The 27,020-nt window shown below is 37.3% G+C and overlaps 1 protein-coding gene across 27 annotated transcripts in view; it reads left to right on the forward strand.

Annotated features, from left to right (window-relative positions):
• Positions 1 to 26,504, forward strand: part of UAP1 (UDP-N-acetylglucosamine pyrophosphorylase 1) — a 32,204-nt gene extending 5,700 nt beyond the window's left edge. For 7 of the 27 annotated variants that reach the window (XM_060415612.1, XM_060415631.1, XM_060415638.1 and 4 more), the window contains 9 exons: positions 8,224 to 8,428; positions 10,631 to 10,806; positions 12,105 to 12,277; positions 17,654 to 17,847; positions 18,962 to 19,102; positions 19,758 to 19,946; positions 21,294 to 21,344; positions 24,831 to 24,897; positions 25,927 to 26,504. In XM_060415612.1, the coding sequence (XP_060271595.1) occupies positions 8,224 to 8,428; positions 10,631 to 10,806; positions 12,105 to 12,277; positions 17,654 to 17,847; positions 18,962 to 19,102; positions 19,758 to 19,946; positions 21,294 to 21,344; positions 24,831 to 24,897; positions 25,927 to 26,019 (1,289 nt within the window). In that variant the 3' untranslated portion in view covers positions 26,020 to 26,504. Of the gene's footprint in view, positions 1 to 8,223; positions 8,429 to 10,630; positions 10,807 to 12,104; positions 12,278 to 17,653; positions 17,848 to 18,961; positions 19,103 to 19,757; positions 19,947 to 21,293; positions 21,345 to 24,830 lie in introns of all 27 variants that reach the window. The other 20 variants (XM_060415573.1, XM_060415586.1, XM_060415570.1 and 17 more) reach the window with 5 other exon arrangements.
• Positions 26,505 to 27,020: the final 516 nt, after the last annotated feature.

A 27,020-nucleotide genomic window follows, 5' to 3' on the forward strand; every position in this document is an offset into this window, starting at 1 on the left:
TTCTCATTATCTGTACTGCTATTAGATTTCCCTTCCTGGAGCACAAGCTAAATGTTTCAGTTCATGCTGGCTTACTCCAAAAACCTTCCCTAACCCAGCCCTAGCTTGCGTATCTAGTCTTGTCTTTTGTGTTTCTCTCCGATTCTACTGCCCCACACATCTCAGCTGGAACCCATAATTCATCTTTGTCTGAACATTCTGTTAACGCCTTTCCTGCCTTTGCTGGTGCTTGTCCTTAGCTGCGTCTGGCCTTTGCACCTTCTCTATGTGACTGGATCTCCTTGTGAGGCTGCCGTCTCCTGGAGCTGTGTAGTGCAGTGGTTCATTCTCCATGGTTCATCACCTCTTTTTCAGTGTCCCAAGCTGGAGTTATTTGTGCATGCTTTTCTTTCATTCTTTCTTATAATAAGGGTTGTTTATGTCTATCTTCATTGTCACAATGTAAACTTTTAAAGAGCAGCCCATGTCCTAGTTTCTATGTATATCCATAGTATTTAGAACAGTATTTTGCAGTTATAAGTTGATTGATAAATGTTTCCTGAATTACTCCAGTGCTTTCTCCTCTAAAGCATATCATAAAATCTAACTAACCCCATAATGAGTACTAATGAATGCTTTTGAAAATGGTAAAATAACTAAAATTTAGTTTTTCTTTTGGTGGGGTTAAGAACTGTGGTTTTTATAATCTACTATTCTGTGGTTTTTATAATCTGCTATTCTGTAAGTACAAGTGACTAAATATTGCAGCTCAGGCCCTTGAGTATTTGTCCATGTTTCTTGGCAAATCTGGACCTTATTTCCTCAGCTGTAGAAAGAACAGGCTGGACTAATACTTTTCTTTCCTTTTTAAAAAAACATTACTTTATGGCAAAAGAATATTAATAATATCAAAGTAACAGAAATAACTGTAGAGAAGTTGCTGATAACCTTATCATATCTGTGTTTTCATTTGCCCACATTGCCACCTAGTAGTTGGTAATATACATATTTACTTTTATGGATATGATTTATAGCCTGTGTTCACACTACACTGTGGCTGTTTTTATTTTGTCTTTTGCTCTTTGGCACTCTCTGCATCTTCCCAGAAAAGAAACGTAACTACCATTATCAACCTTCTTCTGTACCATTATCTTCATGTCTTTCTCTGGGCTTACAGATTTACTCTTTTTCAAACTGTATTCCAAAGACCTCTAGGGTTTTGACTGCTGGTGAGACTGTTTCATGTGGGAAGGGCAGGAACAGATGCTAAACAGTAGGTCTCCAACCCCTTCACGTCCCCACTCCAGGAGCAGTTCTACTTTGACTTATTTTGATACATGCATAAAGCTTGATACCTGAAGTTTTATTTAAAAGGGCATGGAAATTAAAAACATTGAAATAATTGGATGATCTTCAGGGAGGGCCCTTTCAGATTTTAAAATGTTTGTTAGTGTCTAATGTAACTTCTCACTTAGAACAGGGCGCTGGCACTAAGATGTGAGAGGGACTTGCAGGCAGATCCTTCTGAATGGAGGACTCTGGTGACACTCTGACCCTCACTAACTTTGGATTCATTAATCCTTCTCTCCCTCCCTGGGTTTCAGAAAGGCTTCTACTTCAGACCAAAAGCCACACAAGGCCTTTCTTATCCTCTGGTATGCCAACTGCCTATATTTCTCCTTGTGGTTCTATGGGGATAAAGTCTTAGAATTAACTCTTTGGAAAGATAAAACTTTGACCTTGTATAATGGGGACCATGAGCAGTAATGAAGACTTCTTATACATGGAATCTATGTATAATTCAATTCTTCTTACGTTGGAATCTATGGAACTAGCCCAGTGACCTTTCATTTAAATTAAAATCCAGAACGGTTACAAGCAAGTCTAGTATAAGAAAGTACAAAGCAAACTTCCTTTTGGCTTACGGTCAAGGGAGCAATAGCCAATTGTGGCTTTAGCAGTAGGGGTGGAGAAGGAGACTTTGGAACAGACTTTACATCCTTTTCACTTAGAAACTACCATATGTGTGCAAAGTTTGTAACAAAATGAAGTTTCTTCAGTAAGTTATCTAAGAAAAGAGAGTTCCATTGCAAAGATTAGGATGCGTTATTTCAGACAATAGGAGATTACTGATAATTGTATCAAAGACAACCGGGCCCCAACCCCCGCACCCTTGCTGCCCCTGCCCCATCCCAGTGCCCTAGGAGAGGGAAAGTGAAAGCATTCTACAGTAATTTTAGAGTGTCTGGTGACCATTGACATCAGACATTTTAATACCTAGGGTGGAAAATTATTGCTGAAGGATGAATACGTAAGTGGCCACTGTAGTCCTTCCTGAAGAGAGTTCTTGTTTTAATCTAATTCTTGAAGCACAGAAAAAAAGGTAGAGGAGTCTGAAAAATCTCTATCTTATAAAACTCAGATCTTGAAAGAAGTAATTTAGAAGCTTCGATGAGAATATTATTTTAGAAGGGATACTTACTCTGGAAAAATATATTTGCTTAAAAAATTCCATTCTTTATAAAAGCAACCCATGCTTGAACTGAACACAAAACAATCTTTTAACTTTATGTTATAATAAATTAGTAGTCAGTGTTAGCCTTTTTTTTTTTTTTTGCCTATGAGACATTGAAAAAATTAATTTGTATAGCATTATGGTAGAAAAGTAAATGGATTGTTTAGAAAAAATGTATTAATAACATTATTTCCTCTACATTTTCTGAAATCTAGTGCTCTGATATTTCTAATAGATTTGTTTTATTTTAAAAGTCACACATATTTTGGAGAGGTTGGAAAATACTAAGAGTTACAAGAGAAAAAAGATAAATCTCTGCTGTCTCACAATCCAGAGATACTCACTAGTAATATTTTATAGTATTTTCTTATATATACACACATACATTAGGTTCATAGTTTATGTATAGTCATGTAGCCTGCCTAAGAATTGTTATTAGGAAGAAATTTCAAGCTTATTTCGAAACAGATATTTGGGACAAAAAATAGTATAATGAAATTCCACATATATATCACCTTAATTACATAATTTTCAAAATTGTGCTTCATATATCCCTCTTATTTTTCTCTGCTATAGTATTTTAAGGCAAATTGCAAACATTATGTTATTTTTATCCTCATAAAGTTTAGTATGCATCTCTTAAGTACAAGGACATTTTCTTCCCCTAATTACAGTGCCATCATTATACTTAATGAAATTTATAATAATCTCCCAGTATCTGAAACCATTCCAAATAGAGATTTCCTTTATTAGTCTACTTTTCATTCTTAATATTTTGGGGAAGTAGTTAATCTATAAAATAATGGTTTAATCTGTGAAATGTGATTAAAAATTAAACTCTTAGAATACCTCTTCTTTCTTGTATAGTCTTCTTTGTTTGCACCGGTTGATTAGCCTATTTACCCCACTGCTTGTCCAGTAGTGCCGACAGTTTAGACAGAAAATTCTGACGATGCTGTATTTCAAAAGCACCTCTGCTAGCCTCTTTGTTTTAGGCACATGCCCAAATCAAAAGAGTATGTTTGAGAGGAACTAGTCTAAGCAGGAAGTTATCCAGGAAGCAGTTGACCTGGGAGAGGCTACTGTAAACTCCTCTGTTTTCTGTAAGTGTTACTAGGAAAACTGTTCAGACTCTGTTGGGCCCGCATGCCTGACTCTGAGGAGAGAGCTCTACCTGTGTCCTGGAAATTGCTCACTCTGGCTTGATTTCTCTTCTCTCTTTTTTTTTTAAACCTGTGATTTGATGTGTGTTAGGTCCTGACCCCTGTGGGAAGGTAATTAACTCTCGTGTCATATAATGAAAAGATGGGAAGGATGATATAGTACTAAACTTTTCAAGTTTTTTTCCCCTTATTTTTGTGGAAGTTTTGAAATAAAAGTTCATAATTTCCTAAGTGTCACATAGGTTAAGTACGTTTTAAGCCTGTTTATAGAAACAGTCAACATTTTTTAGATAGGTGCAGTGCTGCCTGTGTAGAATTAAACAGTTTGAAATCATGTGTATTGCCATGTAACTATGAGGCTTACAGAATTTTATTGGCCTACTTAATTTCAAGAAATATTTGGTCTGTCATAAAGCAGATACTAATTTATGCATTACACACTTTCGATAAACAATGCAGTTTTATTGCGGTAACATGGATCAAGTAGATGAATACTTCAGCTCGGCAGGATTTGATATTGTTAACAACAGCTATAGCTGCACTTAGTTCTTGAATTGCAGCTGGCTTTAATACTCTAGGGACTGCTTTCTTTCCTTTTGTTTTTCTCTGTCTGCTCATGAGTCAGATGTATAAGCAGGAAGAAGTTAATGCAGATACCTTTTTATCACAAATATTTATGAATTGTGTTATAATTCATTATAGTAGTTGTGGCTAGCTGGAGATGAGTTGTAAATGTAGATCTGCCTGTAAATGTACACCTGGCAAGCATGGCATCAGTGCTATTTTTAAGACATAGTGATTATATGTGTTATCAGGTCCACAGGTGGAAAGAAGAATTGGAGAAAGTATGGAGAAAGAATTGGGAGATGTAAAGCAATTATCCTTCAATAAAAGATTACTTAATTAAAAAAAATAAATAGATGAAAAAATTAGGAAAAAAAAAAGAATTGGAGAAAGTGTGGCATTGGAGGGCTTAGGAAACAAGCACATGCCATTTATTTGAATGAAGGAAGAGGCCACTACCAGCTGTTGGTTTGCAAAGCTTTAAAGCAGAACCATTTGGAAACCATTTGGAATGAAGCAGTGGTTTAGGGAACTGATCCAAGGAAGAGAAAAGGTTATACAGTGATAATTTTGATAACTCGTTAGAACCTAGGGAAAGTGCCGATTGATGTTGGGTGGCCATGAGGCGAGCCAGAGCTGAGACATGGAAGTGACTCTGGAAGTGTGGCTCTTAAAGGGAGCTGAGAGAAATAATGTAACTTTGGACTGAAGGTAAAAATGAAAAATCAGGAAGGATGACTAGAACCACATTAACAGTTCGTTGTTTAGTTGCTAAGTCATGTCCGTTTCTTTTGTGACACCATGGACTGTAGCTCATATAGACAGGCTCCTCTGTCTATATGGATTCTCCAGGCAAGAATACTGGAGTGGGTTACCATTTCCTTCTCCAGGGGATCTTCCTGACCCAGGGATCAAACCTGTGTCTCCTACCTTGGCAGGCAGATTCTTTACCACTGAGCCACCAGGAAAGCCATATTAATAGTACAACAACTTAAAACACATGTGCTCTATAAAGAAAATAAATAGTACAAAAAGAACAAAGATCTTTGTGTCCAGAATATTTATCTGGGATTTTTGGGGAACACATTTAGAAATATTTTTGATTCCAGCACCTTTGGTGGTATATGAGGGTTGAGCAAGTAGTAGTAGCAGTAGTGTTAGTCATTGAGTTATGTCTGAGTCTTTGCAGCCGCATGGACTGTAGCCCTCCAGGCTCCTCTGTCCACAGGATTCTCCAGGCAAGAATACTGGGGTGGGTAGCTATTTCCATCTCCAGGGGATCTTTCCGACCCTGGGATGAAACCCGGGTCTCCTGCATTGCAGGCAGATTCTTTATCTAATGAGCGACCAGGGAAGCCTGAGATAGTATTGAAAAACTTTTTTTTTTGTCTCACTTAATGTGATTAGAAGGAACTGTCTTAGATCTGCTGGGTTAAAATATGAACATATTGTATATGTACTATATCTGTTTTCTAAATTTTGAAGAGTTCTGCATTCTGAAGTAAGCTTCTGAAATAAATCTAGTTTAGGTAAGGGTTTGTGGACCTGTAATTTTAAATAATGCTTTTTGGGTCAGCGATAGCAGAGTTAAATTTATTTCCTAGAAACCATGGTTTCTTTGGTAACTGAAGACATAACCAAATGGAAAATGGTTTTCAGAGCTGCTTTATATGGTTCCCTGTTCCCTTCAGATTGCTTCATCTCAGCCAGTCTTTGTTACATGGTGGTTGTAGGGCCTGTTTTAAGGGCAACACAGAGCTTGAATGCTGTTAGAAATTCAGTCTTTGACAAATTTTGGAGAATGTGGGCTCTTGGCCACCTCAGCAGCTTTTCCATGTAGGGTGATGGGTAAGATCTAAGTTTCTTAAATCTTACCAGGCAGCACAACTTCTCATTAATTCAATGGAAAAGAGAAGAAGGGTCAAGAAGGCAATAGGAATGACTGTTATGCAGCACCTTAAAGTTATGGTGCTGTATAATACATCTGTTAAACGTTTGGAGACACTGCTGGAGTCAGTGCAGTGTTGGTGAATAGGCCTCGGAGTCAAGTTCTAATCCTGATTCGCACTGTTTAGCTGTATGACCTTGGGCAAGATCCTTAACTCATATGAGCCTATTATGTCTAAAAAGGGGAAAATTATACTTACCTCTTAGATTATAGTTACTGTAATAATTGCTGGAGTCTAGCATTACTCTTGATATTTTATTTTCAAACTTTAATAAGGTACAGTGAAATGCTATGGAGAAAACAAGGACAGTCCCGTCATAAGCAAGGAAGAAAGAGAGAAGATTAGTTCTCAGGTAGCTAAGCTCTCTGCTTCATATCAAAGGGGAAAACTATGGAAATATCTAATGTGTTTTTAAACTTTTTGATTGAAAAAATTGCCAGAAAGTTCCTGCATAATATCCTTGGCTATGCTTAGTTACTAGTGAAGACAGGTTGTAGAATCAGGATAGTTTTGCTTTTATATTAGGTTTATTAAGAATATTTTTCTGAGTTCACAATGTACTAGTATATTAGCTGTAGGAAAGCCTAGGGCTTCCCTGGTGGCTCAGGATGGTAAAGAATCTGTCTGCAGTGCAGGAGACTGGGATTTGATCCCTCTGTTGGGAAGATCCCCTGAAAGAAGGGAATGGCTACCCACTCCAGCATTCTTGCCTGGAAGATTCCATGGACTGAGAAGCCTGGTGGGCTACAGTCTATGGAGTTGCAAAGTGTCAGACATGACTGAGCAACTGACACAGACACACAGTGTATCAAAAACATGTAAGACCAAACCCCCCCCCCCCACACACACACACATAAAGCGTAAAGCTGGTAATTTAGACAAAAAAAATTGATACCGGCCACCACTGCTCCCTCTGGCTTGATCTACAGTTATGGATAGTGACCTGCCTCATTCATAGAATTTCTGAGAAGTTTAATAAAAGTGTGAAATTCAGAAAAAAGAACAAAACCTATCAAGCATAGCTTTATCACATTTGACCTTTTACAGCTTTTCTAGCTTCTGAGAGATCCGCTCTGTATTTTACCTCTTCCCGCAGGTTATTCTACCTTCTGGTGCTGAAACTGTCCACCTAGAGAGATGAGGTAGTTCCTAGAAATGGTATATGGCAAGATTTTATTTTTGTTTTTTTTTTCAAATCTAAACTGAGAGCCTCTGTCTTTTAATACCATTTTTAGTTTTATTGTTTCACTTGCAGTTTCACAAGAACTCTGTGTTTCATATCCTTCTGAGCTGCAGTAGATGGCCCATTTAAAAAAAAGGCATTTTAAACAATTTTATTGAAGTATAATTACATGCAATAAAATGCACTAGTTTTATGAGTTTTTAAAAAATTTATACATCCGTAAAACTACCGCCCCAATCAAAATATAGAATATTTCCATCATCCCACAGAGTGTCCTAATGCCCTTTGGCAGGCATGTTTCCTAAGCTCATTCAGTTGAGTTTGGTTTCATACCCGGGTGTCCTGACATCAGAGCCTAGCTTCTTAACCATTGTTCTACACTGCTTCCCCAACTCAGGATTTCTTGTCTTTCCATTTACTGGATGGCAGTTTGTCTAGTATATTTACATGCCAATTGATTAATCAGTTATTATTGATTGATTTGTAGGCTGGAGGTAACTTAATAGCATCATCATTCATCCTGAAGTCTGGGGATCTTCTATCCTTTTTCTTTACCTGCCGCAACTAATAAGTTGTCAGGTGCTTATAAAACATTTGCAGCGTCTCTTGGTCTTTGCCTTCCAACCTTATCAGAATAACAATTATTGGTTCATTACAGTATATTATTAATTATCTGGTGTTTGTTTGGATTATATAAACTTCATTTTTTAATAATAAAATGTTTTTATTAACAATGTAGTCATCCATGATTACTTGTGAATTCCTTGTTCTTTATGGCTTATGCAGTTAGGGTGACTGTTTGCAGCTACCTTTCTATGTGTAACCCTAAAGTGTTGAATTATAGAATGATACAAGTGTTTTCTTTTTTAGGACTTTTCCAGATTTCTCAGAACAAAGTGGCAGTTCTTCTTCTAGCTGGTGGGCAGGGGACAAGACTTGGTGTTGCATATCCCAAGGGGATGTATGATGTTGGTTTGCCATCCCATAAGACACTTTTTCAGATTCAAGCAGAGCGTATCCTGAAGCTTCAGCAGTTAGCTGAAAAATATCATGGCAACAAATGCATCATTCCATGGTAAGATATCTCTCATTATGGGAGAGTGTCTGAACATATATTGGCTTATAATATTCAAAATGCATATATACTTTATTCATAAGCAGAGGTATTTCCTGTTACTACAGGTTTTCTTGGGAGCTGTATTTTATATGTTAAAATCAATATGTATTATAGCTAGGTAGATAATCACTATAGCCTTAATGAGCAGTATATATTTATTTCCAACTTTAACCCCTACCTGAGTACCTTTGGATCTCAGAGGGTTCTCTCAGTCTGTAAACTTCATACTGATTGGTAGTTTGTCTGTGTACAGAGTTTGATTGAAAATCAGTGTCCCTCTGAAATTTGGAGGCATTGGTCTGTTGTTCCAGCGTTGCTTTTGAGAGATCTGTTGCCATTCTGATTCTCAGTCTTTTTTTCTCCCTTTTTCCTCTGAAAGCATTTGGAGTCTCTTCTTATCTTTAGTAACTGAAATTTCATGATGATGTATGGATCTGTTCCAGTCACTGCTGTGGGTACTCAGTGGGTTCTCTCACTCTAGAAACTCATGTCCTTAAATATTGGGTTATCTTGTCCTCCTGAAACCCCACCCTTTTGCCCCCCCCCCCCCCCCCCCCCAAACAAAACCAAACCAAACCTGAAAGCCTCACTGATTTCTCTGCTGTGGGCCAAACTTGGATTCTGTCTCTGCTTGTATGCCAGCTCCCCAGGGCCTATCTCAGCCATTGTTCATCTGAACACCAGGAGATTATGGGAATTCTGCTCTGTTTTTTAAAAGGGTTTGATTTAGCTCTTGAATCTGTTTCTCAGGGCAGCTTTGGAAGTTGTCCTGTTTTGAGGGGGAAACCAGCTGTGTGTTTGGAATCCCTGAAGTCACTAATCTTGTTATTTTAGCCCCAGGAGACTAACAAAAGCTCTGCTGGTTTCTCTGTCCTGCCTGGTCCAAGCTCAGATTCTTTACCACTGGCCTTTGCCCCAGATCAGCAAATACCTCCAGGAAAAGGCAGCTGCATATCTGAAGGTCTCCTTTGAAAGATTCTCACTATCTTAAATTTTAAGTTCTAATCCATGTTGCTTTTGTAGCTCTCTGATGCCTTTAAAAATAGGCTTTTTATAATTGCCTCAGCTTTTCTAGTTCTTAAGAAGGATATTGGCCAGTTGTGAACTTTTTTGTGTGTGTGTGTTTTTTTTTTTTTTTTCATCTTGGTTCCCCTGGGGACTTTTGAGGGACATCTGTGTTTTCAGTGGCCAAAATTCTACTTACAAGCCTTAGTCTCCCAACTTTCATGTTGGATTTTCTTCTCTTTCTTTCTCCTCACAACTCAGCGTTTATTTTTCTTATGTGAAACAGTTTAGTCCCTTTTCATTTGAATCATGATGCCCAAAGTTTTTGTGCCCAGGGTTCAAATATCCAGGATAATTTGTTAATCAGGCAGATACTGACTGTCCTTGGAAATTTTACAGTTTTCTTCATTTTTGCGTTTAACAGGTATTAAGTGAGTACCTGCCTCTAGGTGCTGGGAATATATCAGTAACCAAAACAGATAAAAATCCCTACTTAAACATAGTTTACATTTAGCTATTGTAGTCAGTAATTACAATTTTAGTAGAATTTTTTTCTCTTTTACTACATTGGCATGGGTTGGATTTTTGTGACAACAGAGTATATACTTATACTTTTATGATTGTAAATAAAGGGTGTGCAGAGCCCAGATGTCATTTCAAAATTTTAGTAAAAAGAACCATAAGAGGTAATTAGAATGTATTGCATTTATGCCTTTATCCCTTTTATTAGAATAGGAGAGATTTTGACTTAGACTATACTTTTCACAGAGTTCTGAAATGTTTTCTTGAGCCTCTCTGTTGCAGGTTCTCTGTTGCAGATGTGTTTTAATATTGTAAAATAACAGAGTTATATTTTACAGCTCAAGCAGCAGAACTTTATTAAAACAGGCAGCAGATAGTATACTCCGGAGACATGGGAACGGGCCAGCCCCCAAGGAGAGGCCACAGACTTATTTTATGCATAAGGATTAATGAAATTGCTAGAAGAAATTCCCATTGTGTAGCAACTAATACTGCCTTATTCAGGAAAGGGATGAAGGAAGTAAAAACAATAAACAGTGCTCTCAAAAATTTTCTTTTTCTTAGGAAATAAACTTTATTTTCCCCTAATTCACATAGCATTATTGCTTAGAAGATCTGCTTTTCTCTTGCAAGGTATATAATGACCAGTGGCAGAACAATGGAATCTACAAAGGAGTTCTTCACAAAGCACAAGTACTTTGGTTTAAAGAAAGAGAATGTAATCTTTTTCCAGCAGGGAATGCTGCCTGCTATGAGTTTTGATGGGAAAATTATTTTGGAAGAGAAGAATAAGGTTTCTATGGCTCCAGGTTTGTAACTGTGCTTACTTAATTGTGAATAGAAATAGACTTAACACAATTCATTAACTTTTTTTGTTTTTGAAGTATGGTTGATTTACACAGTGTAGCTCATTAAGTTTTGATTTTTTTCACTGGTGATTTTGATGTCAAAAATTAATATTTTGCTTAATATAATTAAATTTGTCAGTGATTTAAAAAAACAGAAATGCCCATGGGTGAAGTGAATATGCATTTATACTTCCTGTGCTCTTGACAGCAATTTGAGCATCATTCAGAGTATTTATTCTCTTTACTCAGTGTTTTATATACAGTATTGGTCATAGCCTCATTACTTATTGTAGTGAAAAATTGGAAAGCATCTGCTGTTTAAAAAATGAGGCTAGATTATAGTTTATCTGTAGCATTCATTCTTAAACAGTATTAAAATAATCCTTTGTAGATATCAAAAGACAAAGTGAAATAGTTTCAGTAGGTTCAGTAAGAGAATGGAAAATACAGAACTTGCAGATTCTCATCTGTGTGACTCACTTCTTGGAGAAAAGGGTGAAAGGAAATAAAAAATAGTATTTACAGTGATGGTCTGCAGATGTAGACTTTTATTTCATCTCAACTGGTTTTTTTTTTTTTTTACCCCTACTTAATTCTTTTTAATTAATGGAAGAGTTTACTATTTTTAGCTTAGTTTTGTGCAGTTGTCTAATTTTTTTTTTGTCATCATTTAGGCTGTAACTGAGGCTGTTATGGAAGAAGTATATTAAAGCAGCACTAAAAGTAGATGGAGAAAGAAGAGGCTTTGACCTGTATTTAATTTAAATCACCATAGACCTTCATATTAATCTGCTTTCTTAACAAATCATTTGGTATAGATGGTCATATATTTTTATTATTGAAGTGGATGAAATTGGCAGTGTTGGGGCTGTAAATACAGAGCTAATTTGAATCATGCAAATAAAACTTGAAATGTTACAAAATAATCATTGCCTGGTAAAGAATTTTATGTTTCACTGTGTATTATGGGACAGATTGTTAAAAGGACTGAATTAGAAGTATGTTCTTAAGGATTGCCTAGTCTTATATTAATAATGTTATTCTCTGTATTCTTATGGTAAATTATCTCAAAATCACATAGTATAACTTTTGACCGCTGAATCCTTACTTATGGATACTCAGTTTTTGTTGGCCCTGTCATGTAAAACTGGTTTTTAGAGAGCTTCTGCCCTGTTTAGAAACATTGAGCTACTCTTTGAGTTACCTTCATAATGAGTTTTGGTTTGCTACTAACAGGCAATTTTTTTTTTTTTCCCCAGATGGGAATGGTGGTCTTTATCGGGCTCTTGCAGCTCAGAATATTGTGGAGGATATGGAACGAAGAGGCATTTGGAGCATTCATGTCTATTGTGTTGATAACATATTAGTAAAAGTGGCAGACCCACGGTTTATTGGATTTTGCATTCAGAAAGGAGCAGACTGTGGAGCAAAGGTAATGCCTTACTCAACTGTAATGAGGCTTTTTATGGTCTTTCTCTTGTCAGTATATATGTTCCAGGAGTCAAGCTGGACTTTTTAGGGTGATGTGGATATTTTAGGACCATTCATCTTCTAAAGTAGCTGAAATGTCCCATACCTGCTTTTTCTTTAATTTGCAGCATTTGATTCTATAAATAATGGTGTATGCTTAGTTTATCACAAGTAAGAGTTTACAGTATGTGAGGATGATTTGTAAGTACCTGGGAAAGTGAATGGTCATCACTGGGTCTCGGATGGACTTAATAATATCAAGTTGTTGGATTCATTAATATCAAGTTTCTTCCTATGGCAAAGTTACTGGAGTAGTAAGTAAAATAAATATGGTAGAAATAGCACCTGAAGACTTCAGCAAGGCATTTGACAAGGTAACTCATGATAGTCTTGCGCATAAAGATGGAAATATGCAGATTGGGGGGAAGGGAAGTTGCAGAGATTAAAGAACTGCTTGAGTGACCACAAACATACTGATACTGAAATAGAGGGAGGTTTGTGATGCCATATAACAAGACTGTCCTTGCCATAGTAATTTTTAGCATTTTTGTCTTAGTTGCATAGATGATAATATAAGAGACTTGACTTTGTGACATGAAAGGCCTTAATAATACTTTTGGAAGATTTTAAAATGCTAATGTAAATATTACTTTCCTGGAAATCTGTAAAGGTATCAGGTCTCACTGAATTAAAGTATAACACAATTCTGATCAAAGTCCCAATGAGACTATACTGGGGACATTTGAAAAAATTGTTGTAAAGTTTAGAAGAAACATATAAAGACGACCAGGAAAATGTTGAAAAAATGATAATTAGGAAGGAAGAGTGTTAACAATCTATCAGCTATTAAAATGGGTTGTAAATAAAAAGTAACTACGAGTGTAGTACTGAAACTAGAATAGAATGACAGAATAATGGAACAGATAATCAGAAACAAACTCACATATATACGAATGTACTGTATACAAAGATGGCATTTCAAATCGTTGCAGGGAGATTAATGGGAAACTGGCTTAAAATAAACTAAGATGTCTCCCTGAGAGCTCATATCAAAATCGATTCCAAATGGGTTACAAAATGAAAAAACATAAAACAAAGTGAAAAAACATAGAAGAAAGTTAAAAATAATTTTTTTTATTTATTTACTGCAGTTAGTTGATTTATAGTATTGTTGGAATAATTTTATAATCAACACGAAGGGGGAACCTTTCTGCCAAAAGCAAAAGCCATGTATAGGTTTCTGACAAAAGCAAGTTAAGTTACATATAAATTTTAAATATATGAATTGAAAAAGAAGTGCTGCCCTATTGGTGGGAATATAAATTGATACAACCACTATGGAAGACGGTATGGAGATTTCTTAAAAAACTAGGAATAAAACCACCATATGACCCAGCAGTCCCATTCCTAGGCATATACCCTGATGAAACCAAAATTGAAAAAGACACATGTATCCCATTGTTTTTACAATAGCTAGAACATGGAGGCAACGTAGATGTCCATCAACAGATGAATGGATAAAGAAATTGTGGTACATATACACAGTGGAGTATTACTCAGCCATAAAAAGGAACACCTTTGAGTCAGTTTTAGTGAGATGGATGAACCTAGAACTCATTACACAGAGTGAAGTAGGTCAGAATGCGAAAGATAAATAGCGTATTCTAACACATATATACAGAATTTAGAAAAATGGTGCTGAAGAATTTACTTACAGGGCAGCAGTGGAGAAACAGACATAGATGATAGACTTATGGACATGAGGAGAGGGGAGGAGAGGGTGAGACGTATGGAAAGAGTAACATGGAATCTTAAATTACCATATGTAAGATAGATAGCCAGTGGGAATTGGCTGTATGGCTCAGGAAAGTCAGACAGGGGCTCTGTATCAACCTAGAGGGGTGGGATGGCGCAGGAGATGGGAGGGAGGTTCAAAACGGAGGGGATATATGTATACCTATGGCTGATTCATGTTGAGGTTTGACAGAAAACAGCAAAATTCTGTAAAGCAATTATCCTTCAATAAAAAATAAATAAAAGAGAAAAAAAGAAGTGCTGCCATAAGAGATGTATCTTTGTTTGGAGATTTTCTGTTATAAAGATGCCATTTCAAAATTAATCTACAAATCAATGCAAAGTCATAGAAGCTAAAGTCTTAAATTTACCAGTATAAGTTTTGAGAGATTAAGCTGAGAGGCCTAATAAGACTCCTCCTGACTCTGAAAATAAAGGGCTTAGTTCACTGATTGAAGATCTCTGTCCCTTTCAGTACTCTATGAGTATCTGTGCCCTACTGTAAATAGCTATTCAACTGTAATAGTGCATTGGATTGTACTCGCTGAGGTTTGCTCCACCTTGGAAGACTCTAGGTTTGGCTTTCAGTCCTCCTGCCTGGTCTGGGGTGGGGCTCAGATCTGAGTGGTTTCAGGGAGCTCTCCACTTTGGAGAGGAGAATGGGGAAGATCAGAAACTGTACTCTGCTGTGCCCTGGCAGGGGCGCCCGCTGGTGACCAACAGCAGCCCACAGTTCCTTCAGAACCGCCCTCCCCTCCCCTAACAGGAATAGTAGATTAACTTTTTAAAGCTACTCAGCTTTGAAAAGCAAAACAAAACTGTATTTCTGACTTTGTTCCACTTGGTGTCACTCTTCTTTCTAAGATAGAAGCTTAAAATTTTACTGTGCTGAGCTTCAGCATGTGCGTGCTCAGTCGCTCAGGCGTGTCTGACTCTTTGTGACCCCATGGTCTGTAGCCTGCCAGTCTCCTCTGTCCATGGAATTTTCCGGGCAAGAGTACTGGAGTGGGTTGCCATTTCCTTCTCCAACTCAGCTTCAGAATCAATTTAAATTCTAAATGATTAGAGAATGCTGAACCTGGGAGGGACCTCAGAGATCATCTGGTCAACCCCTTTGATCTAGAAATGAGTTCCAGTACTAAATAAGTTCCAGGCTCTAGGTCCATCATCACATTAGCAGAGGCAGAATTAGAAATGTTTCCCAACTCTTAGTTTTAGTATTATATCACTTTAATAAAGCAGTTCTTTAATTATGTTTTTGCTGGCAGCTCAAAAACCTTTGAATTGGTCTGCTGACTTTTTTGAGTATTCTAATCATACAGGGATGTAAATATAACCATTCTCTCTTTACTGCCAGTGGGTCCTCTAGGACAAATCCGTTCTCAGTCTTCCTGCTTGTTCTGTGTCTAGTATATAATCTAGTGGTCTCTCAATGAATGAATAAATAAATATTCGGATGCAACTGAAATATTAAGAGATTGGTATATATTAAAAAAATTTAGAGATGTTAGAAACCATTTATTTAATCTGTCTTCCCACCCTTTTAATTTAAAAATCATAGATGTTAAAATATACTTTAAAAAACACCTAAATTAGGGAGTGATTCATAGAGGGTAGTAGAATTCTTTGCAGAGAATTCTTTTTAGTTCTTATTTAACAGTCTCCTGCCTTGGGGAATGAAGTATTTTTAATGAAGTGAGAGCCTTGAGAAAAGACTTAGTGGAGTGGTTTACAAAAGTCCACAGCTGAGAGAGTAGGAATGATTGTTAATTAAAGATAATTTTGTAAAACACTTATAGTAACTTTGAGGTTACAGTTATTTTGAGCTCAGCTTTTCAGGATTTAACTTGTAGGAAATCAAGAGACCTCTTAATTCGATGCTGCATATCTTTTCTGTAGAATATAAACTGACTTCCAACTTCATGTATTTTACAAATGCTTTCTTTTGTAATCTAGACTTTTACAGTATTTGGAGGTTCATGTTGTTATAAAAGCAAACCTTTCACTGGCAGATTAACACTTGGAAAGTAAAGCATGAATATGCTTATTTTTATTTTCCATGGCTGGTCAGGAGTACGGTTATATAGAAGTGATTGGAAAACTAACCTCGTGTGTGTGTGTGTGTGTGTTTATGTGGATAGGAGGAATCTGTTCTAGATGCCCTGTCTACTGAGATACCCACTGGATAGAATGTGAAGTGAGAGGTGGTGATGGCTTGATAGACTGGAATTGGAAGTGGGCTCATGATTGGTTTAAATCCTTTTGCTGTATGTTTCTCTCAGTTTTATCCACTTCGGTAGTAGAAGGATCCTTTTCATTGAATACTGTACTCCTTTCAGGGTGGCAAACAGTGAAACTGCACAGCAGACCTGCGTATGCAGTAGCCCAGCCTCACTGAGCTACACTCAGTGCCTGTGTCTCTAATTGCAGTGTAAACAAAGCACTCAGTAGTGACTTCAGTTGTCTGCAAGGGCCTGACTGGCTGTATTTATTTTATGAAATCAGTTGCTGAAGAAAAGCTTTAATTTCGTTGGAATAATTTCATGTATACTTTGGATAGACTTTTCAAGCTGGGGACAGTTTTTCAAAATACTCTGGAGTATACTGAATTGTTAATAGAACAAAGCAAAACAAATATTTTCAAATCTTTTAATTGTTTGATTCTTCTGCTGGATATTCATCTTGTCTGAGGCTTGAGTTTTCTATTAGTGCATTACATAGGGTTCCTTTATAATTGTATTCTAAACACTTAATTTAGGTCAGTGATACGTAAATAGGGTGGTGGGGTGTCAGAATCACCTGTGAGGTTTTTTTTAAAAAAAATTACATACTCTTATGTTTTCCCTCTGATTTTGACTAAACACTTTTCTCTCAGCTCCCTCACCATCCTAGAACCTTTGCTAGATTATCAAATCACTGGTTTTCAGACTTTAAAAAAGCATAGACTCTCTTACTTCAAATAAAACCAAACCTGCAAGACATAAATGTGAGTGGGCTTTTCTGGTTTAAGTCGGAGTGGGAGCCCTGTGACCTGCCTGCTCTAACCCTGCTACCAGCTAGCCAGTGCCTGAAAAATAAGGAATTTGCTATATTCATGAATGAAAATGAAAGGAACACCATTTTCAAATGAAATAATGACTTGTGCAATATAAAATGAGAGGCAAAATGCCTTACTTCTTTTGTCTTGTGAATCTCAGATAGATTTTGTTTCATTTATTCTCAAAGTAGTTGAGTCTGACTGAGGATCAATTCAATAGTGAAAATATATTAGATGGGGGATGTAGTTATTTACACTCCAGTGTGATTTCTTCTGGGCCCTATGTGTGTGATGGAATTTCTACTCTGCAGTTTAGTTAGTTGATAAATAGGAGGGAGATAATTTACCTCTTTCTGAAAAGTAGTCTATCAAATGTAAAGAGATGATTATCTAAAGATTCCTCTTGATTTTATACCTTAGAGTAAGCAGATCTTGGAAAAAGACAAATCTCCAGCATAGCACCTGATCAGATTTCTTTCCCTACTGTTTTCTTCCTTTGGTGGGTAGGTGGTGGAGAAAACAAACCCTACAGAACCAGTTGGAGTGGTTTGCAGAGTGGATGGAGTATACCAGGTGGTGGAATATAGTGAGATTTCTCTGGCAACAGCTCAGAAGCGAAGCTCAGATGGACGACTGCTGTTCAACGCTGGGAACATTGCCAACCATTTCTTCACTGTGCCATTTCTGAGAGATGTTGTCAAGTATGGGCAAGATGGGGGCTTTTAAAAACTTTATTTATTGTTAATCAGAAGCTAAGTCACCTGAGAAGTAGGAAGAAACTCCATAATTCATCTTCCTTCCTGAGGATCTCCTTTATCAGATAGAAGTTTACTTGACACTGTGGTGGTTTTTAGTAAGCTATTATCACCAGGTGCAAATTTGTAGCAGCCCTGAGATACCCACTGTATAGAATGTGAAGTGCATTAACTGTGCATTAACTGGAGTCCAAAGCACTTCTCCCTTTTCTTCTCCTTCCCTCTAACTGTGCTCAGTTCTAGTGAAGTAACGAGTAAGAAAGGCAATACCCCCTCTTTCTACCACAACTGGAAACCTCAAAAGATACACATATCTGCCCTACATCTATGGAATCAGAATTTCTGAAGGTCGATGTAGACATCTGTAATTTTTAAAAAGCTGCCCATGCAATTTAATTTAACTGGTTCTCTCACTAGCATTTAGGAACTAGTAGATTGGAAAGTAAAGGAAAAAGATCTTGAGACCAAGCATGGAAATCAACATAGTGGTGTCAGCTAGTAATAAAGAGTTGTTTTATCCCTCCAGATTTTTAAATGAAGGACATTCTCAATATCTCATTCTTCACTTGATTGCTTTTTGGGCATTCAAGATGACTGCCTACTGTTTAAAAAGTTACTAAGCTTTACCTTACAATTTCAGCTCCAGTTCCACAATATTTCCTGCTGTGCTTTTTGTAGCTGTGTTACTAATTCACCCGTAGTAACTATAAATACTCATCTTTTCATCTAACACTTCACAGGATCCCAATTGGGAAAATTGACACTGAGAGTGGAACATTTTTATATAAGACACGGAAATTATGGGAGAGATGTTGTTACGAGCTGTGTGTGTGTGTGTATTTTTTTTTTTTTTGTAGAGATCATTTGATTTTTTAAAAAAATGTATAGGGAAATCTGTATATTTAATATTTAAATATGAACTGAAATTTAATGAATGCCCTTCCCTTTGAAAGTCTTAGTACTTACTGATGCATTAGCTCCTGAGTGTGATTATCAGATTCTCTGGCATTTTAAATTTGGAAAGTGATTATCTTTTTTTTTTCTTTTTTTTCCTCCATAGTATTTATGAACCTCAGCTGCAGCACCATGTGGCTCAAAAGAAGATTCCATTTGTGGATTCCCAGGGACAGTTAATTAAGCCAGACAAACCAAATGGAATAAAGATGGAAAAATTTGTCTTTGATATCTTCCAGTTTGCAAAGTATGTTTCGAATAGCATCAGTAAGATTAAGTATGTCTTGAGATGTTGCTTTTTGCTCTTCTAGGCAGGACACTGTAGAAAACAGTTGACAGCAGGCATGACAGGCATGGTGTTTTGACTGTGAGTATGTAGTTTAAATTCATTATTATTCTCTAGTATGAAACCACCAATGCGAGAATATGGTTTGAGTTGCCTGTGAGTGCTTTTTAAAAATTTTCAATTATTATATTATCTGGCTCTCCTGAAAACTTGTTAAAGTCTCTTACTTTGGCTGAGAGACAAAAAATGTTGAGATAGAAAATCGGCCCATTTTGTGGTTAGGAGGCCTTTACTGGACTATGAGTAAATGTTTCAGTGAGATTGTTTTTAACTTATATTGCTCTTTGTTCTCTTGATTAAAGATCACATTAACTTGAGTTGAGATTTGTGTTATATATATATTGTTGGGGAAGGAAATAATTTCTCATTTTGTGTGGAGAAGATAATTCCAAATTTATTTCATCCAAGGATGAACATTATTTCTTTCAGCATTCATTTGAAATTGCATTGAGAGACTGTAATTGAAGACCAAAGGCTTAGCTACGTGGAGAAAAGTCAGAAGCTGTGTATGCAGTTTGCTTCATAATAAAGCAGTGTTTGTATGGTTTCACTCTAGGAAGTTTGTGGTATATGAAGTATTACGGGAAGATGAGTTTTCCCCACTAAAGAATGCAGACAGTCAGAATGGGAAGGACAACCCTACTACTGCAAGGCATGCTTTGATGTCCCTCCATCATTGCTGGGTCCTCAATGCCGGGGGCCACTTCATAGATGAAAATGGCTCTCGCCTCCCAGCAATTCCCCGGTAGGTTGATATCTTTGCTTCTTTGTGTGGCTGCCTCCTGTGCTTGTCCTCTTATCTCTGATGTATTCCTAGAACTTTTAAAAGAGCTAAGTATTGTTGTGGCAGTTCATGATGTAAAGTAATGAAGGGTTGGCCCCTTTACATAGAGAGCAGTAGCTTTGCTGCTGCTGCTGCTGCTGCTAAGTCGCTTCAGTCGTGTCCGACTGCAACCCCAGAGACGGCAGCCCACCAGGCTCCCCTGTCCCTGGGATTCTCCAGGCAAGAACACTGGAGTGGGTTGCCATTTCCTTCTCCAATGCATGAAAGTGAAAAGTGAAAGTGAAGTCGCTCAGTCGTGTCCGACTCTTAGCGACCCCATGGACTGCAGCCTACCAGGCTCCTCCATCCATGGGATTTTCCAGGCAAGAGTACTGGAGTGGGGTGCCATTGCCTTCTCCGTTTTTTGGATGCCCCTCTACCATATCAGTGAAATGACTCCTACTGAAGAATGGTCAGAAGGTAGTTCTTTTGCTATGCTACAGGATTAAAGACCATCAGCAGCCACTATGCCACAGGGAAAGATATTGATTATTAGTGCCCATATATCTGTGGCCTCAAGTGTTATCTACAAACCCCCCACCCCAAAAAACCTGGCACCCACAGGCTGCCTCTGAGACATACGCATACTTCAGTTCTGCTTGTGGAACTTTCAGATCACAGAGGGAGGTGCCAGGAAGGGATGTGCATGCTACTTACAGTCACTGATACTCAAACTGTTGAAATGTTTAGGATTTTAGAAGTTAAAAAAAAAAAGAAGAAGATCTTTGGAGCTATTCAAATATGAGATAAAGTGCTTTTCATCTGTCTTATATTTTATGATAAAACCTCCCTTGATACTTAGAATTCCCCCTTTCTAAATTATTTGATGTTTCTATACTTTTGTCAAAAACGTTTTGCCATAAAATTTATAATTCTTAAGGGATAAAAAGACTATGCACAAAGTGCTAGAATGCCTTGTTAAGTGTTCGAACATTGGGTATTGGAGCTGGGGTTATAACTGTTTTTATTAAGAAGGAGCAGTGGTAGACTGTCTCAGTCCAAGGCCACTTTCAGGCTCTGTCTTGTCAACAAGCTAGCTCTGTGGCATGTCAGATGGTCCTCACGCTTCATCTTTCACCATTGATGTTTTTTTTTTATTGTTGTGGTTTTTTGGTTTGTTTGTTTGTTTTTCCCCCTCAGATCTCCTTTGCCAAGTTTATAATTTACCGTGAATACCTGCCTTTCAGTCAAGTATATTTTGCAGTTCCACTTCATTTTTATTGTTTGGTTTGTTTCCATTCCCATTAATGCTTATTTATTCCTACATAGCAGTGCTACACATGGAAAGTCAGAGGCCATCACAGCTGATGTCAATCACAAGTAAATATACCAGCCTGCCTGCAGTGCATGGTGGTGGGGCTGTGCTTCCCTCCATACTAACTGGCATTGTAGTTTAGTGCTCTCTGCCTTTTGGTGGTCTGCGGGTGAAGGGTTGAAGCTGTGGTGGGGTTATTGCTTACTTGGTGGCAGGTCTCTGTCTGGATGGCACTAACTCAGAATCTCAGTGCATGCTGGAAAGGGGAGCATGCTTTTCTAAAGACTCTCACCATAGGTATTTGAGCCTGTACTGACAAGTTTACAAGTGAAAGATAAAATCTAGAGCAGGTCACAGGCCAAGCAGAGCAAATGTGAGTCCGAGTACCCTTTTTAGCATAAGCGTCAGCTGGATAAAAATGATATTCTATGGATGTGTCTTACTGAATTAGATATCTGCTCTCAGTACAAAGGCTAACTGCTCCTGACATACTGGATGGCTCTTAATGTGGAAAAACTATTCTTTTAATTTAGTTTCATAGTAACCGCTCCATTTCTGGTATCTTAACGGTTTTGTCTTAACGGTTGATAATTTTTAGCTAGCAGTAGCATATACCCTCTTTTACTTGGGTACTGATTAAGTTAGAAAAAGCCGTTATCTTTATAGCCAAAGAGACAGCTTGATGTCCTTATCACACTTTGAAAGTTATTGGTTTAGTTTGAATTTAAAATTTTTAGGATAATTTAGGACATGTGTACAGAGCCAAGGATGATACTTATCTCAGAAGTAGAGTAGCAAGGATGTCCGTTTCATTGGTGTGTTTTTTCCTGCCTGAGCCCCTCATCCTGACCCTGCAGAGACAAGTCCCTGTGAGTATCAGGTGTTTCAGGGATGTGGCCCTGGATATAAGGAAGTAGACTCAAAGCTGGCTAGTTCTTAGAGCAGCCGTAGGTGACTGTTGCCCCTTGTGCCATGGCAGCTGGGACATAGAGCCTTTTGTCATTTTCTGTCCCATCCATCATTTTTAATATGTGGAAGCAAGCTGCTTTTACAATCTGACAAAATAAAGTTTTGATGCTGAATTTCCGTTTCGTTGAAACACAGCTTTCCGTATGTTAAGTGAGATAGCTTCTTAAGTATACAACTGAAAACAACACGGAGCATCTCAGCTAAGATACAAAGTGTTTTAAACGTTATTTAATTCTTGTTTGAGTTCTTTATTTCACACTCCCTCACCCTCATTTACTTCATTTGTAGTCATTTCTTGTATAGTTAAACTGAAATCAAAGTTTGGCCCCAAATGAGATCATGGACTTAGAAATAGGTCTTCCTAAATTCTTAGCACTAAAGGATACCCTCAGAGAATAGAAAAAGATTATTTAAAAATGAGAGATGAAAGGGAAGTATTTTTTATAAAAGTGGGAAGAAGCAGCTTGGAGGTATTCTGAAAGAAGGGAAGGCTGGATGCTAAATTTTGACAAAATGACATTGTTTTTATTTTTTACCTTACACCTGCTCAGCAGTGTTAGCTACCAAAAGGATGCTTGACTAAAGAATAAGGGACAATTAATTTGCCTATCCCCTGAGATTTTACATTTGGTAATGGTAGCTCCTATCTTTTCTCCTCTCTGGCACCCAGCTTGCTTAGTTTTGTGGGAGATATCTGTGGTATGGAAGGGAAGTTATATTCAAGTTGGTTCGTGTTCCTTATTTTCAGAAACATCTTCAGTTAATTACTGGCACACCAAATCCTTTAGGGGCTATATACATCTTATCAATGGAATGGGCCCTCATTTTCCCATCTGGTTTTATGTGACTCCAAGCTGTCCCCAGAGGGTCTGGACCAGACCTCTTGAGCTCTTTTGATAAAATCTGACACATAGCTACATCTCAGGCTGTGGAGACAAGTGCTCCATTTCTTAATTCATCTTTTACTTGAATTAGTCTCCCATCTGTCTACCCTCATAGGTCATTCGTTCATTCAGCCAACAGGCATTTGCAGGCCTGCACATAGACCTTCAGGTACTGAAATCCCAGGGGCTGAAGAAGCGTACATAAGAGAAATTAGTCATTTCTTACAACCTCCTGGGAGATTCAAGATGCACATACATTAAAATTAAGTAAATCATCAGACAGGGATGTTGTTTATGTGTTAAATGTGTGATATAAATAGTAATTACCCTAGGAAGCATGTGACTTATCACATGTCTAATTTATTTGTTTTTATAAGTAAATGAATGAGAACAATCACTGTACAGTGCAGTGGTCAAAGGAAAGTTGGGGCTTAAATCAAGTCTTAGAGGGTGGATATGATTTAGATAGTTAAAGGGACCATAGTTTAGAATGACTTGCAATAATCTAAAGTGCCTGTATCTAGCCTGGTTTGACTGGGAAATAGCAGGCAAGTGAGTTGGAGTAGGGTGTAGAGTGCCTGGAAGACTCACTAAATGGTTGTTTGGAGAAAGATTGGGTGTGGCTGACCTCAGAAGGTCTCTGATTTTATTGACCCCACCAAGGCCTCAGACTTACATATTTGGTAAAACAAAGGAGAGCTAACGGTTTGAGGCTGCAAAAGACTAGATTTTTTGTGTTTCCTGTATCTTACTGGCTAAATTCTCAAAATGGTGAAAAATCTCGAGGTTAGTGGCTTTAAACATACTAAAAGCACTCTTATTGACTTTTGTGTTATGTAATTTAGGAACTCAGTATTGCAAGTGGATGTAAATGTTAAGAGTGTGATCTAGAGGAAGCAAGTGGTGACTTCAGCTTTGCTTTCACTAGGGTGCAGTGAAGGGACTTTGGTAAAAAAGTAACAGTGAAGCTCCTTGAAACATTGAATAAGTCAGCTCAGCTAATCTAGGAGATGTCGGCTATACTAGGAGATAATCTAACTGACCTTTTAGTCCAATTATAATTTTCTGCAGTGAAGGAAATGTTCTATATCTATGCTGTCCAGTTTGGTAGTTGCTTCCTGTTCATGGCTACTGAGCACTTGAAATGTGGTTATTATGAATGAGAGACTGAATTTTGAATTAATTTTTAAAATTTTAATTAACCCGAGTTTAAATAACAGTATGTGGCCAGTGGTCATTGTATTGGACAGGGTAGCTTTAGAATGCTGGTCAACATTAGCACCTAACATGCGAGGTTGTGACAAAGATTAAAATGAATTTTGAAGGATTCAAATTGTCTAGCTGTGACCCTGGAATGCAGTGTGTACTCAATAAATAGTCCTTTCTTTATGGAATTAAAATTTGGAAATGATAAAAAATAGTGTGTACATTAAGGGATAAGTATATCAAGGTTGGTGAAGTACTGTGAAGAGCTACTGGTGATTACTGGCATGTATCCCAAGTAGTGCCCTTTGAACCACAATGAGTTTCTGTTAACTTACTCCCCAGGAAATTTAGTGATCATGAGGGTAGGAGTTACTCTAATTGTTTAGGAAAATTTTGTTACCTGCAGGCTTCTCAGAGGGAAGTTACAATCTGTATTTTCACTCTGGCAAGCAACATGGGAAGCAAAATCTTAATGTCTGATTTTTTTCTTAGCTTGAAGGATGCCAATGATGTGCCAATCCAGTGTGAAATCTCTCCTCTTATCTCCTATGCTGGAGAAGTAAGTCTGCTTTATTCTTTTCCCTCTTCTTTTAAAAGTAGAATTGTGATACTGTTTTATGTTGAAGTAGAGTTGTCCTTGGGCTTCCATGGTAGCTCAGCTGATAAAGAATCCACCTACAATGCAGTAGATCTGGGTTTGATCCCTGGGTTGGGAAGACCCCCTGGAGGAGGGCATGGCAACCCACTCAGGTATTCTTGCATGGAGAATGCCATGGACAGAGGAGCCTGGTGGGCTACAGTCCTTGGGGTCCCAAAGAGTTGGACATGACTGAGCAACTAAGCACAGCACAGCACAGAGTTGTCCTTGGAGAAGATACAGCATTTTCCAGTGGGCGTCCCCTGAGGAACTCATCCTGAGAATGAGAAACCTCTTGGAAAATTCCTGGTATGGCTTTGTATCAGTGCCTTAGTTGCCATGAACAGAATGTTTCATGTTTAGTTCATTTTACCTGTACATCGAAATGCAGTGGTCTTTTAAAAATAAGCCTTGCTTTTTAGGTAAATCTTCTGGCTTTTTTCAGTGCAATATAATTAAAAAAAATTTTTTTTTCAGTGGGTCTACTTTGTTTATATGCTTAGTACTTTCACTTTTAAGACCAGGGGATGTAGGAGTCCTTTTATTCTAATATGTACAGGGTTTTGTTTTTGTTTCTGGAGATCCTTGTCAGCTTGCTTAGTTCTAGCATCAGAAATAGCCACCTTGCTTAGAATGTTAACTGTTGGGTGATGGTTATAGGAAGAATGACTGTCATTTTATTAATTTTAAATATTATGTTATAATCAGAATATATAATCAGAACACTTTTCCCTCTTTTTGTTATTTGTTTTATGCTTCCATAAATAGGCCATTAAACCCAGTTTTAAAAGTAAACTAAATAGATCTTTTTATTGACTTTTAAATTTCTGTATCTCAATCCAACTTATAGCATTCATGCTTTATGTCATTATTACAGCCACTAAGTCCAGCACTGCATGACTTGTGTTGATCAGTGTTCTAACTATGTTTTTATTTCAACCCTTCTTTTAGGGACTAGAAAGTTATGTGGCAGATAAAGAATTTCATGCACCTTTAATCATTGATGAGAATGGAGTCCATGAGCTGGTGAAGAATGGTATATGAACCAGATACTGAATAAGTTCCACCACAATAAGAATAGCTTTTATTTTTGATAGACTGACTGTGAACCTACAGGATCTCTCCTGGAATACTCATGTTTGAATATACACAGGCTTTCATTTTGCTTGTTGAACTCTTGTAACTACTACATATTTCATAAGATCCAGATGACTGAAATTCAGAAAGCATTTTTATGATTCACAGCTGATTGAAGGTCTTATTTATATTTTTCAATTGTATTTTTTTTCTAAGCTAAGGAAAACATTGGCCATCTTAGAAATTTCTTACAACTTAAGTATAGTCAGGGTGTTCAACATCACTTTACTTGGAGCTGGAAGCATTTGTTTTGAAGTTGTACATAGTAATAATATGTCATTGTACATGTCGAAAGGTTTCTATGGTACTAAAAGTTTGTTTTATTTTATCAAAAATTAAATTTTTTTAAGAAAATAATTGGACAGTAAAATAAACTTTTCTTCTTGTCTCAAGTGTCATTTGTACTGTGAAGAAATTATTCCATTGGGGAAATATGAAACTTTGGAGAAACTTTGAGATAATACAAGAAAAACCAAATTAATACTTCTATGACTGCAGTCTTCCAGATTTTTATTGAGTATCTAACTTTGGACTTTATCTTCCTATCACTTTACAATAGCAGCCCTTAGCCAAAGATGGCTTTGCCCTTCTCCAGGACATATTTGGCAGTGTCTTGAGACATTTTTTGTTATCATACTGAGAGGGTGAAATGGTAGTACTGGCATCTAATGAATAGAGATCAGGAATAATCCTACCCATCTTACAATGCACAGGACAACCCCCTATAAAGAAGAATTAATCTGGCTCAAACTGTAAAGGTTGAAAAACCATGTTTCATATCACTGCTTTATTCTCTTTTGTTCAAATATTTGGTGACACTTGGAATTTCAAAAGATTGTAATTTTTGCATTTCCTCAGCAAGTTAATCACTAACATCCAGGTTTTTGGTTTGTTGGTTTGCTTTCAGC

Source organism: Ovis aries, chromosome 1, assembly GCF_016772045.2.
Source record: "Ovis aries strain OAR_USU_Benz2616 breed Rambouillet chromosome 1, ARS-UI_Ramb_v3.0, whole genome shotgun sequence".
Classification (NCBI taxonomy): Eukaryota; Metazoa; Chordata; class Mammalia; order Artiodactyla; family Bovidae; genus Ovis; species Ovis aries.